Here is a 17,601-nt window from a genome sequence, read left to right on the forward strand (position 1 = left end):
TAGAGCTAGCTTTTCTTGACAGAGGGAACAATCAAAAATACATAACACTGGTATACAGTGATTTTGGTGCCAACGATGTCTGAACAGTTTTATATTAAGTTTATGGTGCTGATTAAGAATATGACTTTGATTTTGCCAGATTGGCTCTAGTTTCTGAGAAATACTTAATTGACTAATGAATTAATTAATTAACGCAACACGTTTGAAAAGCATTCAAAATAGCAGGAATAGTTTTATTTTAATTACAACTAGTAAGTAAACAGTCTAACATCATACAAAAAAGAAATTCAAAATATCTAACAGTGACAGGAAAAAGTTACAGTATGTATGATTTGATTAAATAATACAATATTGATTAGTTGTTAATTGCTATTAATGTCAATGCTTCAAAAAAAAGTACTGTGGCTGGTTGAAAAAGACGATTAATGTCTATGGAGTGCGATGCGACCTTTGTAAAAAAAGTAATCAAACTGGCAATAATGGGCTCTAAAGCCATCGACTCATATATCAGGGGAGAGAAGCACAAGCGTTTAGTTGAAAGTCAGACAACAACTGTCACCATTCAGTTGTTTGCCAGTCCTGCAAGTATAAACTCTACAGATAGGCCTACACCCACTTTGGTAGTGTCTCCGGATCCCACGACAAGCAATGCCTTCAGTACATTCTCCTCAACCGACACACTGACAGGAGAATTGCTATGGGCTTTGCAAATGGTTAGCTGACATCACTCCTATACGTCCAATGATGACATTCACACTGTAGTGAGCAATTTGCTGGGGCACAGTTAGTAATTGTAGGAAGTTGTGGCCTATATACCCTTCACAACTCATTCAAGACTGGTTTTGAAGTGTGGATGGTGGAGAAAGTGCTCAAAGCACTACATCTTCTTTTCCACTCTGTACCAGGCAGAAGAGAGGACTTCACAGCTGCAACATGGATCCCCTTCTTCTGGCAAAACTACATTTTTTCATGGCCCTATCACAAGCATTTCAACCATTTCTGGCTAAATGCCAGACAGGTGTTCCCATGATGCCCATCCTTTGAAAGGACTTGGCAGATTTGATCTGGGTAAATATTCACCACCACGGTAACAGCAGCAATAAATGAACATGCAAACACGCACATGTGAACTTTACTCTAATTTTATTTTCAGACTCTCTTCAACACTTCATCATTCATTTCATTACCTAAGACACTGTTAAAGAGTCAAAAGACAGACCAAAAGTTATTGCATTTGTTATCAAACACAAGTCGCATTGGGGGAATGCATTATTATCATGGATGTCCATTATCTCAAAAACTAGAACCAATTCAGCAAAAGTAATGCGATTTTTTAAATCAGCACCCTCAAAATACCTTAAATCCATTCAAAAAACCTTGGCACCTGAAAAAAAAAATTGTAGACCTGTGTATTTATCAACACAAGTCAAAAAGGACTCCAAAGTATTGTCAAAAATATTGATAGACAAGTATGTTCCCTGTAGATTCTGCTCTTACCGTTTGCATAGAGCATGGATCCACATGTTCTGGGTTTTCCCTGCATAAAACATTTTCAGTTTTTTCACATTTCCTTCTGTAACCATCTGTAACCACCTTTTTAGGCTTATTGAGACAGCTTTTCAGATGCTGGCATCCCTTGGTGGGCCTGAACATTTGACACTTCAGTGGTGTGAGCCAGCTGTGTCCTCCAGTGTGTCCACATCCAGTCAGAGGGGAGTCCCCCATCAGCCTTCACCTGTCATTCTCTCATGCACACACTCTCACACACAGCTACTCCACAGAGACAATCATTATAATGGGACAGGGAACAGATTACATAACAAGGTTACAATCTGACTGACCTCTGAACAATCTGCCCTGTTTACATCATCAGTATGAAGCATTGATTTTCTCAGTAATAGTGAATCTACCCAGAATGCAATTGATATGGCTGAATGTGCTGCAGACTCAAACTTAATCTATTTGCACTGACCGTAATACTCATATTTGAAAGGACCATGACTTACTGTAGGAGGTTCTGTGGAACGCCCGGTAAATATGGATTTCGTCCTTGAAGAGGCACCTATTAGGCAATTGGCTAAAAATGGTTATTGAAGAGAAATAAGTAAATAAATACATTTCACAAGATATTTATGGGAGTTTTTAGTAATCGTTACATTTTATAGGGTTCAGTTTGATTTTTAGTATTGCCAAACATCATGGCCTGTTTGGCCAGTATTTTGCACTATTTTCATTTCCTACCATTCTCAAAAGAACATTACATGTTCTGAGTTTTCCCCGTCAGCCTTTCACTAGCTCTTGCACCACAGGATGGTAGGTCTGAATCTTAGACTGCTTACCTGCAATTGATGGCTTGGAAAAAGAATGGTGAGTTTCATGCAGACACCTATATGTTTGAAAGTGGCATAAACCGTAATGTTGTGGTGAAGTATGACTGACTGAATTAGACTAGAGCTCCTCCACCTAAGAGTATCAGATGATGGTTATATGATGTGGAAAAATACCTGGGGGCAAAGGGATACTGAAAATAGAATGAAAGTAGAATCAAATCTAGTTTTCAAATTGATCTTGCAAATGCATTCTACTGCATTTAAAATTAGCTGCATTTTCTCCGTGTGTAATTCTAGTAAGCTGGCTGTGTGTGTTTTTATTTCTGCTTTAGAAGTTTCCTCTTTACAGAAAATATAAAGAGATTCAATTATATAAACGGGACTTGCTGTTCAAAGATTTTAAAGTAAATGTGTTTTTTTTATTATTATTTCTCAAACATTAAGGCTCAGAGTTACCACATCAAGCTGTGGTAAGTTTTCTGATATGAAACAACTTCATTGAGGATTTACTAATGAGAATTTTGTATGACATTTGCATCCTGGGAGCTGAATTCCATGTATGTGTCCTCTGAATGGGCCATGATCTGCGATGGCACAGCTGGCCAAATATCAAACTGTGTAAAGTCAGTCAAATACCAATATGAGAATAAAGAACTTGCAAAATTTCAATTGATGTCAAGTGAAAATACAACATATTATGGAAATGCATGGGGGTTTGATTGTCTGTCCCTTTTCCTATAGGAGTGAACAGTGGGTCTATTTTTAAGGAAATACAGCTGGGAAATACAACCAATGGCAAAAAATATGGAATCACTACTCTTGGAGGATGTTCTTATATGCATGAGCTGTTTTATTTTATAGCAAAAAATAAAAAATCACAGTTATGACACAAAACTATGCTATTTAACAGCCGAACATTTTGGCTTTGTAAAAAAAAAATCAAATGAAATTGTTGTAACTAATGGGACTTTTTTTCAGATCAAGTAGAAGAAAACATATGGAATCACTCCATGGTGAGGAAAAAGTTATGGAATCATGAGCCATAAAAATCATAATTAGTATTTTGTTGCACCTCCTCTGGCTTTTATGACAATTTGAATTCTTTGACGCATGGACTTTACTAATGAAAAACAATATTATTCACCAGTCAGGTTCCAACTTTCTTGTATAGCTGTTGACAGATCAGCTTTGCAGGGTGAAGCCTTGTCATGTACCACTTTTTTCAGTTTCCACCATTGAATTTCAATCTAATTGAGATCCAGACTGTTTGCTGGCCATGTCATTGAGTTGCTATGCCTTTCTTGAAGAAAAGTTTTAACGCTTTTTGCTTTGTGGTGAGATGCATTATCATTCTGTAAAATGACTTATTATCACCAAACCGACCTTAGATTTATGCAATCTGAAAAGTGTCCATAATGTTCACCTCTACATTTCCTGTAGAGGTGATCACTGCCTTCTCCCCTGGTCCTGACCCACATCCCCATCACATCAATGACTATGGAAATGTACCTATTCTCTCTAGGCAGTCTATGCATACATTTCATTGGACCAAACAAAAGTTCCAGCATCATCTTTTTGGCCCAGTGGAGATTCATGATTCATCACTGGATACCACTTTCATCCAATCATCCACAGTCCATGACTGCTTCTCTTTAGTCCACTGAAACCTTGTTTTCTTCTGTTTAGGTGTTAATGATGGTTTATGTTTGGCTTTTCTGCACCTAAATCCCATCTCCCTCAGGCGATTTCTTACAGTTTGGTCACAAACATTGACTCTGTTTGTGCCCAGTTGTTTTCCATTTCTTTTGTTGTGCATTTTCTATTTCCACGCCATATTGCTTTGAGTCTTCTGTCCTGACGTTCTGATATCTTTCTTGGTCTACCTGTATGTTTCCCTTTTACAACCTTCCCATTTTGTTTGTACTTGCTCTAAATTTTAGACACAACCAACATCTTTTGCTGCACTCCATGTTGAATTACCTTCTTGAAGGAGTTTCATAATTCTTTCCATTGTTTTGACTGATAGCTCTTTTGTTGGGGCCATGTTTCCAGTCAATCAGCCAGGTGCAAGTGCTCTCAAATAACTGTATACTAATTTGCATATTTAGACTTTATTTATTTGTTTTAGAAATGCAAATTACAAGGTGATTCCTTACAACATTTTTAGGTATGTTTTACAAATCAAAATGTTTTGTGTTATAACTGTCATTTGTGTTTTTGCTACAAAGTAAAACAGTTGAATGAACATCCTCCAAGAGAAGTGATTCCATATATTTTGCCATAGGTTTTTTTTTATTTTCACTTGAGGTTTGATCTTACAGAGTGACTATGAAATAAAATATAAGACCAGTGCAAATACAAATCTAGAACTTTTTCATCATTTCTGTTTTATTGAAAAAGACTTACAACAATAACAGTTATTATATTATCTGTTTTTATAAAAATCTGTGCGTTGTGTGTATTTTCAATACAGTAGGAAGACTGTTACAAAAAAGATTGCACATGGGAAGGGCTTTCTGACAGAGTTTAAAGTTACAATTTCAATTGGTGATTTGGGTTAAGCAGGGGACGAAATTCTTCCAGAATCTCTCCAGACAAACCGTGGTAGGTTAGAAGTGTAGACCGAGAGTGGTGATCTCTTAGAGCTTTGGCATTTGGAGCAGGACCCATGACTAACTGATCTGGACCGACTTGGGCCTAGTGACTCTGTGTCACATGCGACTTCAGGGGTACCAGACTACTAAAGGACCTGAAAGGGAACCATGGAATTTGGATATCAGTGGTGCCGTTTCCAAGGTAATGTTCTAAAAATGGTTCCATCCTAAAACTTATATTTGTAACATACATACAATAATTCTCCAAGACCTTACAGTGATATTATTAATGTCTGCGAACCTGTAGCATCTGTTATCATATAGGTAGCAAATTTGAATGTTAATCCCAGTTTTGATTTTTTTGGTACATTTCCCCTCCTTTTATCACTGTGGAGTTGCATGTGTCACATCCAGCCCGCCTCAGAGCCACACAGTATGTCATTTCCTAATTCTTCACACTTAATCTACTTTTACACCGCTGCCTACTGCCAAAGAGGGTTGACCATAATATCAGGGGGTTGCCCACCCCAAATCCACCAGTCAGAAACAGGCATGCGACCATAAAAACCAGCCAGGCTCAGGCCACTCTCTCATGGTGCTGCTGGGTGGAGTTTGACATTTAAAGCTCCTCATATGATGACAAGAATTAAAAATAGTCCTTCAAACACAACCAAACATGTAAGGCATATGTCTCTTGTGCATATTGAACAATTATATATATATAATTGAATATATATATATATAATTATTCTTTCTGTATATTACACAGGATTATTTCTTTTAAAAGGGATGGCCTTTTAGAAAGCATGGTATCATATTGCAGAGTAATGATAGAATCTGACAAGTGAAAGACGGGTCAAATAATGTACTATAAATAAGTTCTTGTGACCCCCCCCCACCCACACACACACCCCCACTCACCATGCATGACCTGCAATCACTGAACAAGAATGGAACATTCCGTGAAAAGAAAGGATCATGTCGCATTCATCTCCAAATTGTAAGAAAAGCAACCCTGCTTATTAACAGCTCCTCTGTTAAGATACCAGCTCATTAACAGATCAAGTGACATTTAAAAAAATTAGACGGGATTACAGCCATCGTATCACAAAAGACAGGATAAATTTTAAATTGCTTTTTGCTAGCTGTCAATTCTTTGCATTGACTTTGGAGTGAGTAGACGATGGCTGCCTTCAGGAGACTGGTAGATACACACTTCCTCAAAGAGCACTCAGGGAACTAACAAAGACTTGGCCTAATGTGCACACAAGACCTCAGATGGCAGTACAAGAGTGAGACTTCTCTCCTGGCATGAGTCTTTCTTCTGCCATGCCTGTATCCATAGCTAAACAGTAGTCTTGCCGTCAGACAGCCTAAATCTAAAAGATTATGTGCAAAAACAGGACAGCTTTCTGATAACAAATTAAGATGTTAGAAGCATATTGTGTTTACACACACATGCTCCTTTTAAAGTGCTACTCTATTGTCTCAAAAATTCTTTTCCCTTTAATATGAATAAATGTACAATTTAGAGCATTTCGTATAGCAGCAATATCTAATAACATGAGTAAACAGGGAAACAATGCTACTTAACCCATCTTGGTCTGGTTACTCAACAGGCTGATGACCTGTAAAGCATGCCTGTTATTTTAAATTTCAGCAGCATCCTGCCATTTTGTTTGTCTCTTTGCTGTTCTGTGACCTTTTTCACACGCATGCATAACATTTGTCTGGAGAATAATCTCCATCACTATGTGCACAACCTCACAGCACTCTGTCCTAGTGCTGTGTTTTTTTCAGTCCTTGTAAGGGGGGTACAGTTTGTTTCTTAGGCCTACAATAATAGTAATAATAATAGTAATACCTCATCGGGGCTTTCATGAACACTCAAGGCTTAAAAACTCCCTTCCCATCAACTGTGCAGTCAAATCTCAGATTCTCGTTTGAATGTCATGAAGAGATTGCGCTCCAACTCTGAAGCCTTTTGTGAACTGCTCCCATCATTGCTGTACTCGCTTTTGTCCTCCGCCTCCTCTTTGTCCATCATTGCCACTTCATTCTCATAGCAAAAAGAGTTAGAGCTGGACTCATTATCCTTCTTTTCTGCAAGCTCCCGCGCACTACATAGCGGAGTGCTCGGCACCTCATAGGTTTTGTGGAAATGAGAGTAGTCGACCTTGTAGTAGTTCTTCTCCTCAAAGAGTACAGGCTCGAAGCAGTGTCCCCAGAGGATCTCCCCTGCCAGGTAGGAACTGCGGCACTGGGTTGTCATGGATGTGGCTTCTACCATGCCCTCCAGGATGACCATAATCTCAAATCCAGCAGTCTCAAAATCCTGCTTGCTCATATCATAGAAGGGACTGTCCTCGTTGATCTCATGGACGATGGTCATGGGGGAAGCAAGGAAGATCCGGTCTATGCCAGTGTCAAAGCCCACATCAATATCTACTTGGTCTAGGGGGATAAACTCCCCCTCGGCGGTGGTCCGGGACTTGAGTAGCTGAGCCCTTACGTGGGCCTCCACCAGGTGGCTTTTGCGTAGGTTGCCAACTCGCCACATCAGGCATAGCTTGCCGTCCCGCATTGCTATTGTAGCGTTGTGGCTAAACACCAGAGTTTCATTGCGCTTCGTGGGCTTGGCCATCTTGGCCATGACGGCACCGATGATGAAGGCGTCGATGATGCAGGCAACAATGCACTGGAAAACCACCATAAAGATAGCAATGGGGCACTGTTCCGTCACATGGTGGTAACCATAGCCAATAGTGGTCTGTGTCTCCACAGAGAAGAGGAAGGCTGCCATGAAGCTGTTGACATTGGAGACACACTGCTGGGAGCTATTCCCCAAGTCACCATAGAAGAAGGCCACCAGCCAGAAAACATAGCCAAAGAACAACCACGAAACCACAAAGGTCAAGCAGAAGATGATTATCATCCATCGCCAACGGATGTCCACGCAGGTGGTGAAGATGTCGGCTATGTAGCGCTGGCCTTTCTCGCTCATGTTGATGATGTGCACGTTGCAGTGTCCATCCTTCTTGACGAAACGACATGGCACCGACTGCCACATGTGCACCTTGCTATCACCATTGCTGTGACCATTGGACACGGCCACAGTGGGCAACTTGGGGCCATCTACTCTGGAGGGCACGACACTGTAGTGGCTGGCCCGCACACTATCCATCGCTTCTGCTGACGAGGGCTCCACTTCTACTGCTTTGGAAAAGTTTTTGGAAGAACCTTCTGAGGAACAGTTTGGGACATTCATAGGACCAACCTGTGCAGAAAACAGGACCAACTGGACTAGGAAGCTGCTTCTCTGCCCCGTACCGTGCCTTGGCTAAACCAAAGAAATCCCACAGTAGTGAAGCTCAGTCTTCTTTCATCAGGGCCATGCACCTCAGCAAGAATGGGAGCTCTGCACACAAGATAAGCAGAAAACAGCTGTGACAGACCACCCAAAGGAAACTATTGTTCTTGTATTGATTAATCACACAGTTTTTTTTCCCAGTTACTAACACAAAAACTAATTTGTTGAATAACCCAATACAATTTTTGATTATTTCAATTTTTCAAAATCTAACAATTAAATAGGCCTACCGAAAAGTTAAAATGAAACACTTGCCATAAGAATGTCTACATTACTAGGCCCTGCCATCCTGCCCTCTTCCTGATAATGTAATACGTTGACATACAGCACACTAATTGACTAATCAAGCATGTTAATGCATCATCCTGGCACTAAAGATGTGTGTCTGAAAGTGCTAACTCCATATTTCATTTGGCATTTTACATTCTAAATTTTCCTCCCTTTCCTATAAAAAGGTCACTAATGTAACTAAGGTCAATGACTTAAAAATGAGTACAAGTATAATTCCTTGGCAAGACCCCACCTAGAATATTGTGTGCAGGTTTGGTCACAATACCTTAAGAAGGACATTGTTGCCTTAGAAAGGGTGCAACGGAGGGCTAGAAGAATGATTCCTGGTCTTAGAGGAATGTCTTATGAGGAGAGGTTAGCTGAGCTGAATCTGTTTAGCCTCGATCAAAAGAGACTAAGGGGGGACATGATCCAGGTCTATAAGATTCGAACAGGTCTGGATGTTGTTCAGCCAAATGGCTATTTCAATATTAGTTTAAATCAGTGGTCTCAAACTCCAATCCTGGAGGGCCGGAGTCCTGCACATTTTTGGGTTTCCCCTCATTTAACACACCTGATTCAACTCCTTGTGCTAATTACCACACAGCTCTTGACCTGAATCACTTGTGATGGAACAGGGAAAGAACTAAGCTACACAGGGCTCCGCCCCCCCAGGATCGGAGTTTGAGACCCTTGGTTTAAATACTAGAACTCGTAGCCATAAGTGGAAATTAGTGGGAGAACATTTTGAAATTAATTTGAGAAAGCACTTCTTTACACAGCGTGTAGTTAGAGTATGGAATTATATTATAGTTAGAGTAAAATTAATTTACTTCTGTCTACGACAAAATTAGAAACAAAATGAAAAAAAAAACACCGTGCAAATTACAAATTTGTCAGATCACACAGTTCTATAACTTGAATGCATTACACCACGTGCAACCAAAAAGCAAACATACTGTTGACTGAGGCCATCTGTTACTGGAAACTCCTCCAGTTCTAATCCACCATCTGTAATTTTGTTATGCTTTTTTTTACTTTTAAGGTCAGATTTAATTTGGAAGTTCCTTGCAAACTGCCTTCTTTTCTGCAGATGAAAGGTATGATAGTTTAGCTTTGTATTTGAGGGTCTGATTATGAATGTGCCATGCAGTTCATTCTAATCTTAGAGCACTTGAAAATCTATTGGATCTGGAAACTGTACTCTCCATAAATCCTGAGGTGTTTACAGCACTTGTGCAGCCACCTAAAAATCCATCCATTTAAGTTTTTCTTCCATTTACTTAGAAATGATCTTCCTACTTTCAGATTATTGTTGGAAAGACTGCTCATATTCCTGGTGGTTTGAACTAATGTTAATGTTTATGTGTCTGATATTGTGAGGATGGCCTGTTAAGTTAAGGATGATAGAAAGGCCCCCATTTCCCAGTTTTGAATAGAGTGTCTTACAATATGGCTATATGGCTCCCGTCAAACCAAACCCCAAAATTAACTAACCCAAACAACCAACTGTCACCATGAATATGTAAACAAATGGGTAGGTATCAGGTTAACTGTGTGGTTTGAACAAAGTTCAGTTTATGCTGAGACAATAGAAATAACAATGGTAAACAAGTTTCCATGAAACTACTCAGGCACCCATATCCAAACAAAATCTTTCTCTCTTTACTAGAAGCTCAAAATGTCAAACCCTTTCTTGCTACCTTAGTGGGTGCAGCTCCAAGGAATGATCCGGATTTGGTCCCATACTGCGCAGAAGCGACATCCTCTATGTGGGATAAGACCCCCAGTCAGACATTGCTACCTGTTTTTGTTATGCATGCACTGCTTTGTCAGCCAATTCCTGCACATAGATGACTGTGGTGAGTCAGTCCTTGCAAAAAACTTGGGGCATTAGAAAATAAAACCCTAATGAAAATCAGCCACAAGTTGTTACAAGCAAGCCTGATGCCAACACCAAGCTCAAGTTAATGCTGTATAGCTTTCTGTGTATTTGAATGTAACCAAAATCAAATAAAACCATGAACTGTAGGCCGGCAAGTAATGTTAAATGATCAGTTTTGCTTGTACCATTGTAAAATAAAGCACTTCTGTTTTTCATCAGTTTTCAGTACTGTTTTATCTGTATAACACCTACGTGAAATACTGACTTTGCCCCCCCCCCCCCCCCACAGGTATTTGTTTTCTTCTGCGTGTAATTACAGAATGCAGAGGAAGTGAATGGAAAATTGTTATATAAACATGTCTATTTTTTTGCTTGAAAGATCAATTGGCTTCTCAGCCAATATCCAGTGACCCTATGATTTTGAAAGGCCTACAAAACAAGGACTGGAGCAACACTGTCCTCTTGTTCATCAGTGTGATTATACATTTTTGATGGTGAATTGTGAATGATTACTTCCAGACCATCCTTTATTTTCTATTACAGGCCGTAGTGTGATTAACTAACCATATGGGAAAAACATGACATATCAAAATATTGTATCAGAGGACGATGATAATTATGTGGCATAAAAACCTGGTGATCTCATGTAACTTGTAATCATGTTCAGATATCCATCCTTGGCTGAACAAAATTTTGTTTAACGAATAAAATAAAACTTCGGATTACTTTTAGATTTCAGTTATTGAGAAGATCCAGTGGTGCGTAATGGCGTAGTTATATATAAATTTTCCAGAAATATATTAAACAGAAACACATTGCATATTGCATATTTATATCAAACGTTTATATTAATAACGGAAGATGGATGGTTTATTGACTAAAACAGATTCCCAAAAAGTTCCTGAGAGCAGGTGCAAGAAACTTTATGAATAAGCCTTCAAAAAAGTTGATTCATTATTTTTCCATAGCTGGGAGTTTTTCCAAATCAAAGTAGGCTATATCATAATTAAAACAGTGTCACGTCTGACAGTAGTGTCCGGATTAATCTGGTTAAATCATGCCGGGAGATGCGCTCCGGATCGGCAGTGTGAGGTTTCTGTAACACCGGCCGTGCCACAGCAGAGCTCCTTCGCAACATCAACTCATCCTTATTTACTTTTGCCTAAAAGCTTAAAACGAGTCTTGCTTAAGTCTTAAAACTATTCGTCAATCACGAGACCGTTTACCTTAAGAACAGAAAATGTTCACTACCGAAACCACTCTCTGTAATTCGTACATTTTGAAACGACATGCGTTTAAGTAATCACCCTATAATTAAAATGGAATTTAATTTGATATAGCCCTTTGCTAAAACTGGCTACTGGCAGAATTACTTTGTGAATTGGAAACACGTCTAACCTTTCTACTATTCAGAATTACTTTATTTGGTCTGTGAATTAAAGTTACGCGCCGATGCAGAACATGTTTCCCTTAAATACATTTAATCTACATTATGAAACATTTACAAACATCTTAACGCGGAAAACAGCCCCAGGACGTGCACCAACGAGGTTTTTCGTAACTGGATGGATGCACACATTTATATATAAATGTTCTTCTGAATATGCAGTTTTCCTAGCTGTATTGACAACGATTGCCTTCAATTCCAATGCAGGCAACTTCTCGTCTTTTTTTACTTAAGTTTACTTAACAGTTTCCTAATGGGCTATAAAACCAGCATGAATATTTACCTGTTGATCATTAGGAAGAGTAGCCAGCGGTTGCTTGCCTTTCTACATTCCCCGACTTTTGATATTTCTTGGTTTGAATATCCCGTAGCCTAAATGTTTATTGATTTTTCGACAAAGCGTGGTTCTCAACCACTAGCAGCGCCAATTAGATTCACTTAGAAGACCATGGTATATCTGAAGGACGATGTCGCTCACATTCGTGACTTCGTAAATAGTGTCTCTACTTTACCACGCCTCCCCCCCCTTTCGCGCTCAGCCAATCGCATTACAGAGAAGGTTCAATACAAATACCTTTTCACAAAGGCTGTGCACCGGCTGCGTTTGTCTCTTGGTGTTGCATTACGTTAGTAAAAGGAAACATATACAATCTGATAACATCTACCACAGCCAGAAGTTGATAACTGGGTTATGAAGACAAAATTCAGATGTTTAGTTTTTATAGTAACAATGCCTACCTAAGTTACAGCCCCCTCCCAAGACCCAGAACTGGGTGTGCGGTTGAAAGATGGACGGATCGATGGATGCACACATTTATATATAAATAAATTTTTTTCCAAAGCAAATTAATATGTTTTGCAATATAAGCAAATGATCCATGGTGAATGTATAGGCACCTTGAACATGTGAGAGTGTGGAGAGTAATGCAGTGGATGTGTTGCAGTGGTAGGCAAAATGTAGTTGGTCTTGACAATCCAGTATGATGTCCTTACTGTGTTTCAGCACAAGCTTCTGTAACACATTAATGACATCAAACTAGACACTCTTTATCTTTAACATCATCATTGAGGGTCAATCTTTTTATATAAAAATATAGAACTTGTGTTTATATGTTTCTGATGTCATATTGAGTACAGCTAATTGTTTTTGTAATTGCATTGCACAACATGGGTGAAAAAATGTATGCAAGTTTATGCATTCCTTTTTTAAGTTGTAGTCTTATTTAATTAAATTGGTTACTATAAGTGAATTATTTAACAGTATTTGTATAGGGATGATTCTGTCCCAAGCTTTTTGATCCATATAACCGGTTGATCACAATAACCGTGATCCCTATAAGTGGTTTCCAGTGTATTTTACAGTAAGTTTGCTTGGATAGAAACAACTGACACATATCTCTTATTAGCATGAGCACAAAGTTTGCTGACTTTTAAATACAGTGCTGCCCAGGTGAAATAGACCCACTGCTCACTGGGTGCTTTGAGCAGGGATAATGTAAAGTGCTTTGAAACAATCAAATGTTGTGAAAATGTGGCATACAAATAAAATGGAATTGAATTGACATTGTATTGTGCCAGCTTGAGTCCTATGCAAACACATTCTAATAACACTCCTTGAATTGAAGCAAGTGCCAGATATATCAAATAAGCAACAGCAAAAAGACTGCTGGATTTTAACTGTAGTGTGAATATATGCCTGATTCCACATAGGTAAAATGTTTATGCATAACAGAAAACTAAATTGTGTCAGCTTCAAACCTACTCAGATACATTATAGTACCTCTCCTGCAATAGAAACAAGTGCCAGATATATAAAATAAGCATCAGCAAATAGTTTGCTGGGCTTATAATATAGCCCCCCCCCCCCCCCAACAAGAAACTAGACCTGATTTCACATAAGTTAAATGTTTATACGTAACCCAGCAAAGTTTTTGATGGCGCTATTTTTGAAATATGTAGCACTTGTTTCTATTCCAGGGGTGCCACTCTAATGTATCTGAGTAGGTCTGAAGCTGACACAATCATGAACATTTACATATGTGAAATCCGGCTTAAATTCACTATAGGGGCAGTTAGGGCTGTGCGAAATGGCATAAAATTCATATTGCGGTATAATTTGAACCATAGACGGTAGACGGTATGTATTGCGGTATATAATTTGATCTGTAAATTCCAATATAACTGTTTTTGAAAGGGTAACATATGTCCATAGCAAAGGCATTGCACCAGGAATTTGTATAATAAAATGTTAACACATTTCAAAGTAGTCGTGAACATAAAATATTTATTGTGCAAATCTGCAATTATAGAAAAAATATGAAAACATTTCAGGTAGCTTCCCTGGTTTTAGCTTATATTAAAAACACAGGTTGGTTTTGTAAACTGTAGGTAAGCAGAAAACAAGACAGACCCAAAAGCGACAAAACTAATACAATTAGACTAGTGTCATAACTCCATCTATTAGTATGCATTACTATCTCTCCCATAAAGGTCCTGCCAGGCAGAGTCCTGCATGGGTTCGGGTACCCGCGGGTGACCCGCAAATTTTGATGAAACGGGTGAAAAATATTCTACTGTGTCGGATACGGGTTCGGGTCGGACGCAGGAGAGCGCGGGTCTAAATTGTGGTTTTCAAAACATCATGTGCCAACAAAAAATACCCTAGGGTTATATTTTAATGACACAAAAAAATCCCTGCATTCAAGATGAAAAAATGTAAAATCCATGTCAGTTTACGCCTGCACGCGCATTCCCGGAAATCTCTCCCACTTTCATTTTCAAAAGCGCATGCGATCTCCTGCAACTGTTCGAAATGGATGCTGAGGAGTTGAAAAGAAAATTAGCAAGTGGAGAGTTTAAAGTTGTGGCCAATACCTCCACTAAAATCAAGTCCGAGAATTTCGGAGTTATCTCAGATAACGAAAACAACTCTTTTGACGTCTTTTCCTGGTGGAGAGAGCATGAGCGTTTGTTTCCCAATAGTGTTCATATTGCGAGATCTATTCTCGCCATCCAGCGCCACAAGTGAGCGAAATCTCTCATGTGTCATCCGGGAGCGAAGGAGTTAGCTGAGGCCATCAACTGTGGACGATATCCTTTTTTACACAGTAATATTATATAAAGCACCGCACCAAACACTAGTCTATGCTTTCGCGTAGGAATTCCAATTGGGTAATCAAAGGAAAATGGACAGTACACGTAGGTACCCAGATAGCAAAATGACTCCGCGCCGGACGTATCACGAGCTCCGGAACACATCCGCACAACAGGTCCGGAACAGAGTCCACTTGCACAACTGGACGGATCCGGAACAGCTAAAAATCACGGATTCAAACCGGATCCGGTACAGACTCGCCCCATATCCGCCAATATATTGATTCATTTAAAAAATGAGACTTCAAATTGTACAAACATAATTTATTTAAGAATCAGAACTTCATATTTAAACTTATATAACATAGCTTTATTTTAACAACAAAAACAATCACTGGGCACTCAGACATTTTGAGGCACAGGCACAGTCTTCCTATTCATTTTATCTAAAAGAAATATACAACACAAAAGACATGTTCATGTTGTACGTCAAGGAATGCTGGCAGCACCGTTTGATATATTTCAGGCTAATGTGCTAAATCACGACCAGTTTACCACTCTGTACGTAAATTAACTTACATTTTAAACAAATTTTAAAGCAAAAAGTCGCGTTCAGTTGTTTAATTATTACCGCCACAATCTGTGGCTGATCCCATGCAGTTTCGGAGCGGTCACGATACCCAATTCCTCCTCACAGAGATTCAGCTACCTCCCCTTAGCCAATTATGTTAGCGTTAACGTACCTGTCTGATAATGTAGCGGCCCGTTTACCAATTTGAGCTTTAAAAATGTATTTTAATGAAGTTGATGTTACGTTTACTTAAGTTATTTAAGTAATAATTAAGTATATTTAACGGCATTTACTTCACTGCGTTTGTGCCTGCAGATGAATCTTCAGCGAAGCTTCAAAATGAAAAACGCGCGTTAGGTGTGTTGATCCGCCCAGCCTCTGTAACGAGTCCGTGTTTGGACTGGGTGTTTTCTGTGGGCGAGGCCTCACTCTGGCAGGTTAATAAAATTGAATGCGACTGTCAGACGGATCTGCAGACTTGAGGGCGGATCCGCCCCGCAGTCCGCTGCTATCTGGGTAGCCTATAAAACCTAATAATGTACAGGGTAACCTAACGTACATTTTATGTAATTTTAGTTTTATTAACACATTTGATTGTAATTAAGCTGGTAAGGCTATGTGTGGGCATGGCAATATCAAACATTATTTGAGTTTGGAGGTAGGCTACTACGATTTGTTTTGCTTATTAAGCAACGTTTTCATTTGGCTATGCCTTTTCAAGTAATGTTGCACGTCACTGCAGGTCGTTTGTTGCGGCAATAATCTTCTGACTTTAATTTTGGCTATCTGACTGATTTTCAATCGGGTGCGGGTCGGATGTCGGTATTTATTTAGAGCGGGTCGGATCGGGTGCGGAATTTTATTTCTGTCGGATAACGGTTAGGATACGGGTTTGAGTATGACTGTATGGGCGGGTGCGGTTTGTCAAAATCAGACCCGTGCAGGACTCTGCTGCCAGGTGCAGCAATAATCATATAAATAATTTTCATACAAATCATATAAATAATAAAGTATTATTTGACATAACTTGCGTTATTTTTGTGGGCGAGAAGCGTAAATTTCTGCGGTAGGGCGTCTTAGCAAACAGCAAGTCGTCCTTAGGTCGTCCATAGGACGTCCTCTTTTGGTCCGGATCTTGTCCTCAAAGGACGTCCTTAGGACATCCTGATGGAAAGTTTTTTTACGTCCTTAGGATGACTTTTAAGGACGTCCTAAGGACGTCTAGAGGACCAGTTATGGACCTTTTAAGGACATTTTCAGGACCAGTTATGGACATTCCGAGAACATATATGGACTTCCCGGGAACATTTTAAGGACATATTGTGTGAACATATTATGGGCATTAAGCCCACGTAAATCCCTTTTTCTAAATAATTAATATTTGACATTTTACCAGTAATACTACCCAGTAAACATTGGTCCGACGGCGACGTTGTGTCCCCGGCCAAAAACAGTCGAGGTAAGACGGCATAAATCGGTAAAAATATGTAACACAGAACATTGCCTAAAAATGCATTAAGATACATTTGTACATGTCTACAGTTGTCTGGGGTTGCATGTATAGCTGTCACTTTGAGTTTTAGCTAAGTGAAATATTAATAGTGAGTGCATGTGTGAGCGAAGGTCCACTATGTGACGTCCTTTACACGTGCATTTACAGTCCATCATGATCCTTTATTAAATCCACTGTGAAATTGAGCACGAAACATGCATTGCGAGTGTGCTTACACCTTGGTTAATACTGCAATAAAAAGTAAGTGCCCCGAGTAGTTTTTAAGAGGTTGTGAAAAGACGGCCACTGACGTCCTTCACACGTCTATTCAAGCAAGACTCATTGTGGGGGGAAAAGGATATATTTTTTAAATGAAATACACAATAATGTTTATTTACATATTGTTTTATGACAAATTATTCACAAAGTGCTCTGTGATTGTGAAGCCACTGCATTTGGCATTATGCGCCCCGTGTTTTCGAATATTAAAAAATTATTTTATTATTTTTATGAAATTTATGCATTTACATATGAACAGGTAGGCCTATA

At 39.2% G+C, this 17,601-nt stretch overlaps 1 protein-coding gene across 3 annotated transcripts; it reads right to left on the reverse strand.

Annotated features, from left to right (window-relative positions):
• Positions 1-4,697: 4,697 nt before the first annotated feature.
• Positions 4,698-12,389, reverse strand: LOC111859760 (inward rectifier potassium channel 2-like). 3 transcript variants are annotated; one of them, XM_072704785.1, is made up of 4 exons: positions 12,180-12,389; positions 10,268-10,330; positions 8,851-8,979; positions 4,698-8,342 (listed from the first exon to the last, which is right to left on the reverse strand). In XM_072704785.1, exon 4 carries the CDS (start codon positions 8,190-8,192, stop codon positions 6,849-6,851), a length of 1,344 nt encoding a protein of 447 aa, XP_072560886.1. In that variant the 5' UTR covers positions 8,193-8,342; positions 8,851-8,979; positions 10,268-10,330; positions 12,180-12,389; the 3' UTR covers positions 4,698-6,848. The 3 variants fall into 3 exon arrangements, with proteins under 3 accessions (XP_072560886.1, XP_023698497.1, XP_023698496.1); XM_023842729.2 differs by lacking the exon at positions 8,851-8,979; XM_023842728.2 differs by lacking the exons at positions 8,851-8,979; positions 10,268-10,330.
• Positions 12,390-17,601: the final 5,212 nt, after the last annotated feature.

Source organism: Paramormyrops kingsleyae, chromosome 22 (assembly GCF_048594095.1).
Source record: "Paramormyrops kingsleyae isolate MSU_618 chromosome 22, PKINGS_0.4, whole genome shotgun sequence".
Lineage (NCBI taxonomy): Eukaryota > Metazoa > Chordata > Actinopteri > Osteoglossiformes > Mormyridae > Paramormyrops > Paramormyrops kingsleyae.

Excerpts from the sequence above, each read along its gene's own strand:
- LOC111859760 (XM_023842728.2), bottom strand. The coding sequence starts at position 8,192 with ATGAATGTCCCAAACTGTTCCTCAGAAGGTTCTTCCAAAAACTTTTCC.